The following is a 9,989-nucleotide window of genomic DNA, read 5'->3' as shown; positions in this document are numbered from 1 at the left end:
CCCCCCCCCACAGTGCTAAAGTAAGGACTTACCTTAAATGATGCCTCTTAATCCGATCTTCTTCTTTCCTGTAGTTTTTAGCTCTCCCCCCAGCGCTGGTGCGGTCTCCGATCCAGTGTTGACTCCTCTGTCCTCCTCTTCGCTCATGTCCCACGGAGTCTGTGCGGGTGCACTCTGCTCCATATACTTAACTTGCTAGCAGTAGATATATGCAAAAACAATTAGGGTTTAATAACCCTTTACAAATTAGCGATCACTGTGATTGGCTATGATGTGATCCAAATGCGGTCCTTTGATTGTCAGTCCGAGACCAGAAGCTGTCGGTAACAGCTCAGTCTCCGTGCCGGGTGCACGCAATCAAGAGCATTCCCAGCACAAAAACTTGCCTCATGTATGCGGCACCATGGACGAAATCTGACCTCAGTGACGTTGCATTAATATGTTACTTCGCCATTGAAGGGTTAATGCTTATATGAGATTTTAGTGATTGGGTTTACATATAATTTGATTGCTGCAAATAAATGAAGTCTGGGAGACAACTCACTATAAGATGGTATTCAGTTAATGTTTTTTTCCTGAAAGCTCAACCACCAGGTCATGTGGCAACACATTGTAATGAGTAATCAGTGATGGTTATTTGGTGGAACATTTTTAAATTGAAGTGTTAATCTGTATTTTTTCATAATAATTAATACTGCGAGGCTGTACAGAGAAAAAATACTTAATCATTATAATATTAATGTTACTCTTTTATGCCTGTACAGCCATGTAGCATACCACCTCGTCCAAAGTGAATTTGCTTAAAACCCCGGAGGTATGTCTGCGTCCATCTAAATATGTCCACAGGTACTCTTAGAATATTTACATGGAGCTAACTGAGATGATGCATTAAAACAGAAACATGTTGCCAATAGTAACCAAATAGGTTTCATCTTTAATCTTATGGAAAAATTAAACAAGAATTTTGATTAGGCAGCAACTTTGCTACCAATGTTGTGCTCGTTGTCTTTTTTGCAGTTGTAATGCATCAACCTTAATATGCTGTCACATACACTATATGGACAATCGTTTATGGACAGATCACTTCTTACCTATATAATAGGGATGCAACGATACCCATACCGGTATGGGTATCGGTGCCGATACTGGGCATTTTCAGGAGTACACATACTCCCCTGCACAGCCCTGGTGAGACCCCACACATTCTCCTGAGACCACGCACAGCCCCTGGTGAGACCTGACACAGCCCTGGTGAGACCCCACAGAACCCTGGTGAGACCCCGCACAGCCTCCTGAGACACCCTGCAGCTGGTGAGTAACACAGATTATGTAGCTTTATATTATTCTGCATTGCTGTATAATGTATTGCTAGGATTTGTAGTCCTCTATAGCTGATGGTATTTTGCATTGCTGTATAATGTATTGCTGGGGTTTGTAGTCCCTCTACAGCTTGGAATCAGTGTGCAGAACTACCAGGGTTGGGGTGGCTGCAGCCGTGTCTGGGCCCTAGTTCTCCACCCCTTCCTTAAATCAGTAGTCTGTATTGTTTTAGAAAAACTATCACATGACAATAAAAAAAATATCGGTAATTGATATCGGCCAGTACTTGGGAGGAAAAGTATCGGTACTCGTATTTGGTCTTGGAAAAATGGTATTGGTGTATCCCTACTATTAGAGCTGCAGCTAACGATTATTTTCAAAATCGATTAGTTAGCCGATTATTAAGTTCGATTAATCGGTTAATCGGATAAACAATAAAATACATTTTTAAAAATGGCTCCAGTGAGGGGACTACTAGTTTGTATTGAGATTGTAGTCCATCACAGGAGCAAGCTTGAAGCGGTGGAAGTAAAAAAGAAAATAGTGTGGTGTGCAATATAGTGAAATGAAAAGTGAAAAATTATACAGCAATGAATGCAGAATGGCACCGGCTATAGAGGACTACAAAACCCAGCAATAGTACAATATACAGCGCAATGCAGAATATCACCAGCTATAGAGGAGCACAACAAATCCTTATAGCTGGTGGTATTCTGCATTGTGCTGTATAATGTACTATTGCTGGGTTTTGTATTGCTCTATAGCTAGTGGTATTCGGCATTGCACCACTGTATAACGTACTATTGCTGGGATTTGTAGTCCTCTATAGCTGGTGGAATTCCGCATGGCACTGCATAATGTATTATTGCTGGGATTTGTAGTCCTCTATACAGTGCAGTGCAGAATACCACCAGCTATAGAGGAGTACAACAAATCCCAACAATAGTACATTATACACATAGTGTATAATGTATTGCTGGGGTTTGTATTCCTATGTGTAATATACTGCACAATGTACCGCCAGCTATAGAGGAATACAAATCCCAGCAATACATTAGAGCACCATGTGTGAAAAAGTGCAGGCTTACCTGAGCAGTCTTCCAGCAACTTGTTTCTGAGATCGGGCCTGTCTATCTGCCGCTGTCATCCCCCCAAACCTGCTCCTCCTTACTACATCTCCCCGTGTCCCTGTGCCGATCGTGGATGTGGGCGGTGAGTGTGAGGCGGGAAGGAGGTGCGGCGTGTAGAGCGTGGATGCGGGCAGGTCGGGTCTGGCAGCGGTGAGCGTGAGTTGGGGAGGAGGTGTGGCGCGCAGCATGTGTGGAGCCGTGAACAGGGCCAACTGATCGGAAGCCGATTAATCGATTATTGAAAAAGTTGACAACTTTTTCAATAATCGATTATAATCGATTGTCAATTAGTTGTTGCAGCCCTACCTACTATATAAGCTTGTTGGATATTTTATTCCAAAACCATGGGCATTAATATTGACCTGCCACCACCTCTGCCCCCTTTGCAACTATATCAACCTCCGCTTTTCTTGAAAGGCTTTCCACAAGATTTTGGAGTGTGCCTGTGGGAATTTGTGCACATTCAGCCCAAAGAGCATTTCTGAGGTCAGGTTCTGATGACAGACTAGAAAACCTGGCTGACAATCAGTGTTCAAATCAACCCAAAGATGTCCGGGATCTGAACATACTATAAATAGGTTCCTCCACACCACACTGGTCAAACCACGCCTTTATTGAGATGACTTTTGGCACAGGAGCGCAGTCATGCTGGAACAGAAAAGTTGTTGTCAAAAGGTTGAAAGTGCACCATTGTCTAAAATGCCTTTGTATGCAGTAGCTTTAAAGGAGAACTATGGGGTTAAGGCTTTTCCCCATAGTTCTCCTTAGGGTAACGGGAGGACACAAACTAGCGTTCTCCCATCCTGCTCGCGGTATACTGAGACGCCGCAGCTGAAGCGGATCCCGACAATTATGTCTGGATCCGCCCAGCTGCGTGACTGACAGCTGGCTCTGCCTATCTAGAGGCAGAGCCAGCTGTACCCGCCCCATCCCCCATCCGTTCCGCCAGTGAGCGCTGGCGGGAAGCCGTGACAGGATCCGGTATATGTTCGCTCACCTCCCGATCTACTAAGCCGACCTGTGACAGTCTCATTGTCACAGGTCGGCTAGAACTATGAGGTGAGTGAAAAGCACTCACCTCATAGTTCTCCTTTAAGAATATCCTTTGCTGGAAACACCTCGGTCATTTGGAGGGGAGTTCACATACTTTTGACCATATAGTAGGTTTGATGGTCAGGTCTCCAGAAGCTTTTGGCCATATAGTGTACATGTCTCCTGCAATACTCATGCAGAAAAGGCAGCATATGGATTTTCAGTCAGACTGAGACCTAAAGTTTGTTAGCCGTTTGTTAGAAAGCAGAGCGTACTAAAAACTACTTAGAATAAAGATGGTAAAAATAAGTAAAAATATATGGAATAATCCTAAATTTGTATGAATGTAAACTTTATTTCCTTTCTTCACGAAAATACATTTCAAAAAGCATTTTTCTTTTTATCCGGATAAATATAACGGGCCAGACAAATTAAGACTCCTGGTTGTTGAGATGACGGTCACATCTCTTGCCTTGAAGAAGGGACCCTGTGTGGCCCCGAAACGTCGGCTCATGTTGGATTTCTGTGACATCATTGTCCATTAAAAGGACTCATTCATTTTAACTTATGGAGTGCTGGTGACCTATTTTCTTCATAGCCCAGAACAACTTACCTGCCACCCCTTCCTTTCTATTATGTCGGTGCTTCTTATGAAGAATGTCCTGGGAGTCACCCGTAAAATAAAGAAAAAAGAATGGTGTGATGTTAAAAGTTTTGATGGCATGTCTATGTAACAAATGGCTCAGGAATTCTGTTTGGTGTGATATGTGATGCTAAAAGCTTTTCTCCTTTGTAAAAGTATCATGGTCAGTGAAAACTTGATATAATTCTCTAACCATTGTGTGCATCTGTGTTACAACTGTACTTTTAGTCCAGTTTTCCTTTAAAAGTTGCCCCTCCCCACCCGTCCAAATCTCCTGTCCCCTTTCCACAGTGATCTTATCTGTGGGTCTTTGGGAGCTGCATTACCTCCCCAGTTCTGACACGATTGCGCTGTTTCCCCTAAAATATGGAAGCATCTCTATTCACTCCTATGGAAAGGCTGTAGACTGCTATCAATTTGTATTTTTATCTCACTACAATTCTCAGGCATATAATTCATAATTTTTCAGTTGCAGTAACTTGAACATTATAATTCTCTCCTGATGAAACAAAAATGAAAGCCCGATGGGCAGAGTGACAGTGTATCGACAAAGGGACCCACCCAACCCAACCCCTTTATACTTGCCTTGCCTGCGCCCACTCGCCACTCCTTCCTTTGTAGTCGGCACTAAAATGACTGATGTCGGCCAACAGGGGGAGCAATAGCCACACTGGTTCATGTGACAGTGCTCAGGTCTAGAGATTGTTTGGTACTCCCAAGTAGTGTCATGCGGAGGAGGTAATTTGGTCCACCATACCCAGGTGTCCTTAGTATTGTCATTGGCTGCAACTGAGGGATAATTGGTGGCAGAGTACTCGTATGGTGAATATATGGGGACCCCCATTGTAAAAACTCTGTTACAGTGCCCTGTATGGGCAAGTTGACAGTATCTCCTTAAGATACTTTTGTCAAGCTTTTATTGTTGTCTATGCCTCCAATCCCTAGCCTTCCCATTTATTTTCATCCTTGTAACTGATGAGAAATAAGGAGACCAGGCAGGCAGAGACAGCAATAAAAATCAGAAGTTCTACCTTTTGCCTTATAACTTCCCATGCCTCTCTCACTTTGTCACCAAAATGTAACCAATACATTTACAAAGGATGTGTGTTACTATTTGAATTGTGCTTGTCATAAATATATGCTAATAGTGTTCAAAAACTAAATTTATTTTCCTTTTTTTGTAGATTTTCCACATGACCTATGACCTCGCCAGCGCCGTGGTTAGAATATTTAACCTCATAGGAATGATGCTTCTCCTCTGCCACTGGGACGGCTGCCTGCAGTTTTTGGTTCCATTGCTTCAGGAGTTTCCTAGTGATTGCTGGGTATCATTAAATAATATGGTTGTAAGTATTAACTAAGCTCATCAATTAACATTGCATATTATTATCCTTATTACATGACTAGGAGGAAACTCTGCTTCTATTACTCTTGTAGGTTGGTCATAAGTAGAGATGAGCTCAAGTTCGGACCGAACATGGACCAGTCCCTACTGAACATCAATTTTCGGTTAGGCTACTTGGACTAAAATCTATTGAGTAATTGACTTTTGTTGAGCCAACAGGCCCACCCACTGTTAGAATTTTGTCCGATACCTGTGAATTGGCCCAAAACTCTAACAGTGTATTGGCGGTCTTATTGACGGTGCATAGATAGATTCATATGAAGAGTAGCCTTTGTCATATTCTAAACTCTAGTCCATATGGTATTAGACGGAAATGAGAAAAGCATTGTGCATGTCTCATTGCTGGTCAGGCAGGAAGTGAAGCATGCTCTCACTACCCAACACCACTTGGATATTACAAACCAGGAGCATGGTTAGGGTACCATTAAGAATATCTCCCCCTTCTCCCCTACCCTAGAAGTAAACATTTACCAAGATTGTGACAAAAGGAGAGGTCCCGACACCAGTATACATCTAGTATAAATAGGCTTCTATGTCTGAGGGCCCTTTTCCAACTGCACAGTCAAAAATGGTAGGTCTGCTCCTGGGCAGTATTAGTATTTTTTTAGCTGGAGTACATTCAATGAGTTTAAATGTAAGTGTGTTGTATTTATTATAGACAGATGGCTGTATGCTGTTATCTTTAATGTGTTAATATGGTATTGGTTATGACAGACTGTTTGTACTGCTTTGTGTAGCAGGTTTTTAACGTTACACTAGGTATATTTTAATTTTGATAATAGTAGGAATTGTCTCACATTATTGGTTGCTCAATTTGCATGTTGCTCAATAACTGTATCGTTTTTGAAAAGAAAAAAATGTGGGAAAACACTTTAAACACTGTGTAAGTTACAAGGAATTTGCTGCTGTACAGGAAAATGGATATTTAAACTTCATGATAAAATGTTGCCCAGTGAGTGGAATTGTTTGAGGCACATTAGTAGCCCATTCCAAATAAATAGGTTGCTTTATGATAACACACAATAGAGCGTGACAGTGGCAGAGGAGAGAAAGTGACAGCCGGCCGTGAGCTGCGGGAGGAGACCGCCGTGAGCGGCCGGTGTCTCTCCTCCCACACCGCTCAGCCGCCTATCACAGTCCGGCAGAGCGGTGTGGGGGCGGAGACATCCCACGCTGTCACAGGAGGCTGAGCTCTCCTCCCTGCACCGCTCACTCAGCCTCCTGTGACAGTGTGTCAGAGAGGAGAGCGAGAGCAAACACTCAGCGATCAGTGATTGCTGAGTGTTTGTAAATAATTGAGGACATGGTATGATTACTGTAGCCTCAATTATGAATGAATGGGAGTGAGCTACATCATCTCCTGTTCATTCATAGTTGTAGTTATAGTAAACATACCATATCCTCATGTTATCAATGAACAGGAACACTCATAAAGGATTCCAGTTCATTGATAACAGGGGATACAGAAAAACAGATTGAGGATTGTGTTCTCAATCTCTTTTTCTATTTTAAAAGGGAAATATCAGTGGTCTGATTAGATCCCTAATATTTCCCCCGAAGCCCCGAAAAGTAAAGTAAAAAATACAAATATTTAATAAAAAATGAATTTTAAAAAAATTAAAAAGTTTATAAAAAAATAAATAAAAATTAAATATTTAAAAAATGTGAATAAAATAAAAAAACATTTTCGGTTTCGGCCTGACAATTGTTTTTCAGTTTTGAAATTTCCATTTCGGTGCACCTTTTAATATTATTTGTGTACATTCATCCATTAGCGATCAAGCTGATCTTTTATATGTACAGTAAATCTACAAAAGGACTGGAAAGAATTCACAGTTGCTGATCATACATGTCCTTTTGTAAACCTAGGTGTAATGAAGCGTGATTTCTGTTCATAAACTATAGTAAGTTTTGCTGCAGCAAGTATCTGCACCATTGAAGCAGAACATTAGTTGAATATTGAAAATTTGTAAGCAGGAAGGTAATGTTTATTGCACAAGAGACAAGCCATGCATACACAGCTCGGTATTCAATTCCAGCATCTGCTGAAATGAATGATTTTCCACGCACATAAATTTACATTATCCTGGCTCAGCCAACCAAGAGTATAGTTCTGCCTCCAAGTCCCCATTTTCTAAAGGAGATTGGATACCTGTCCTGGAAAGACACTTAAACATTTTTTCCACATGACAACTACATGGAATGTTCTGTGAATAACACTACAGAGCACTGTAGCTGGAGGAGTGGCAGGTCACATGACTTTGACATGTGACTGACTGGGCTCACGTCCTTCCAGATTTATTACCCCCTCCTACTCCTAGCATTTTTCCAGTTTTGCTATTGTTCTAGGACAGTGATGGCGAACCTTTTTGAACCCGAGTGCCCAAACTGCGACTCAAAATCAATTTATTTACCTCAAAGTGCCAGCGCTGAAAATAAGTTTAGTACTGTATTGCAGTTCGGGCGCTCGGGTTTAAGAAACGTTCAACATCACTGCCTTAGGCCCCAATTCACACCAAGCGACATACTCCACAAGCGGGGCCGGGATAGCGCGACTGTTCGGGGCAACCTTCACCGTCGGGCTGCATTCAAAGATAGAAAAATCGTGCGACATCCGCGGGGAAAAAAGGGTCCTGCTGAAGCGACGGCGACATGGAGCTGTACATTAGAACAGCTCCATTGAATAACATTGGCCGGCAACTTCTCGCGATAATGTGCAAAATAGCGGGATTTTACGCACAGTGTGAATGGGGCCTTAGACAAAATAGGGAAACATGCAAAAAAAATGTCTGCCCGGGCGCCCATAACTCTGGTTACGCCACTGGAGTGTGACATACTTCACTGTACTGTGCTCTAGAGGGATCTGAGGGGCCCCTTACCCTGCCTTGATCCCAGTTTTTAAACTGTTCCAAGTACAACTTTTCTCTTGCTGTATTAAAGTTCCATTTCAAACAAAACTTTTTGTTTAATTTTGGATAGTGTGGAGAAGGATTAGATTCGTGTGAGGTTTTTATTGCTGTCTGTGTCCCTGTTAGACCCTTTTCACATGGACACCTTTAGTTCCGATCAGCAGGGAATCGATGCATGGATCCCCTGCTGAGTGAAGCAGTTTGGAATGGATGTCACATCAATGGTTGTGATATCCGTGTCCATCCAGTTTTTTCCTCCAAAAGAACGAAGTTACCAGACCCGTGTTGGTCTGTGGGGAGTCGGATGCAAATCGACAGATTGCCATGATTACTGCCACGTTGAAGTCCACCAAAATGGAACTCTGCTCTGTGTGCTTTTCCAGACCTGGCCCGAGTCAGGAGTATTCGGATGTAAACGGACGCACGTCCTTTTAGATCCGGCTGCCCATAGACTAACACTGGGATTCCAGTCAGATCCACCTAAAAAACTGACAGGCGGACCTGATCGGATTGTCTGTGTGGAAAGGCTCTTAGGGAGGTCCACCCTCTCTATTTGTGCTAATGACTTTTATCGATTAAAGAGAAAGAAAATCCCAAATGTTGGCTTGTCATCAGAACAGGGAATGCATGGGAAATCTTCCATTGGGGACACTAGTTCTGGTAACCCTGCTGACCACTAGGGGTTTCCCTCTTTGGAGGGATTTCCTCTCACTTCCTGTTGTGGCTATTGAACAGGAAGTGAAGGGAAATCTCCCCAAAGGGACACAGATGGCATAATAAGCTGACAAGGGTGATAACGCTCCCTTACTTTATCCAAAACAAAATTAAAACTTTTGGGTTCAGTTACTTCAGTGTACTTTAAGCTGAAATCTGCACAGCTTGGTAAGGTAAATTTAACTATTCCATTATATTTTGTCAGTTCAGTGAAAGAAAAGTTTGGGTTAGAAGGAAATACTTTCTAATGGCAACATGTTGGTATTATTTGGTACGATGGAACGTACTGTCGTGTATTTAATGGCATTCAATAGAAATGTTAGAGCTTAGCTTTGCGTTTGAGTTTGATTAATTTGAGATACAGATCAGGATTGCAGGTACTGTAGAGAATACTGCCGGACTGGGATTACATCTGACAATATATTCACTTTCTGAAAGAATCAATTGTGCTGGGAAGAAACATTTTGTTCACGGGCAGAGTATTCAAAAGCCAACACTTGACAGGTAATTAGGCGTTTTTCTGTAGTGTCTGTCACTTCCATTTGTTGCAGAAATGCATTTTCACATTTACTTCTAGGCCGAGTTTGAAAAACTCTAAGCCAAACCTGAGGTAGTAGAAAAGTATCAGCTCACTGCAGGTAGAATACAGATATAGTTTTTCTAAAGAGTACATTCTGCTTGTCTGCTATGGCTTAGGGCATGATTGTGAAGCTAAGGTAATTTAGGTGAATTCTATCCATTGGATTGCTTCTCATCAAGCTGCAGACAAAGTGTAATAGCTGTGGAATCCTTCTTTAGGAATGCTGATTTCGATTGGATGGTAAATTCTCCAAGCA

General features: G+C 42.2%; 1 protein-coding gene across 1 annotated transcript in view; it reads left to right on the top strand.

Annotated features, from left to right (window-relative positions):
* The window catches only part of LOC108793494 (potassium/sodium hyperpolarization-activated cyclic nucleotide-gated channel 1-like), a 195,102-nt gene extending 185,351 nt beyond the window's left edge, over positions 1–9,751 (top strand). Inside the window, exons 3-5 of the mRNA XM_018564451.1 lie at positions 5,310–5,471; positions 8,704–8,850; positions 9,731–9,751. Of these exons, the coding sequence (XP_018419953.1) occupies positions 5,310–5,471; positions 8,704–8,850; positions 9,731–9,751 (330 nt within the window). The remainder of the gene's footprint in view (positions 1–5,309; positions 5,472–8,703; positions 8,851–9,730) is intronic.
* The last annotated feature ends 238 nt before the right edge of the window (positions 9,752–9,989 follow it).

This window comes from Nanorana parkeri, unplaced genomic scaffold, assembly GCF_000935625.1.
Source record: "Nanorana parkeri isolate BGI_ZX_2015 unplaced genomic scaffold, ASM93562v1 scaffold752, whole genome shotgun sequence".
In the NCBI taxonomy this organism is placed as follows: Eukaryota; Metazoa; Chordata; class Amphibia; order Anura; family Dicroglossidae; genus Nanorana; species Nanorana parkeri.
The sequence above is the reverse complement of the archived record's forward strand: the minus strand, read 5'-3'. Positions and strand labels throughout refer to the sequence as shown.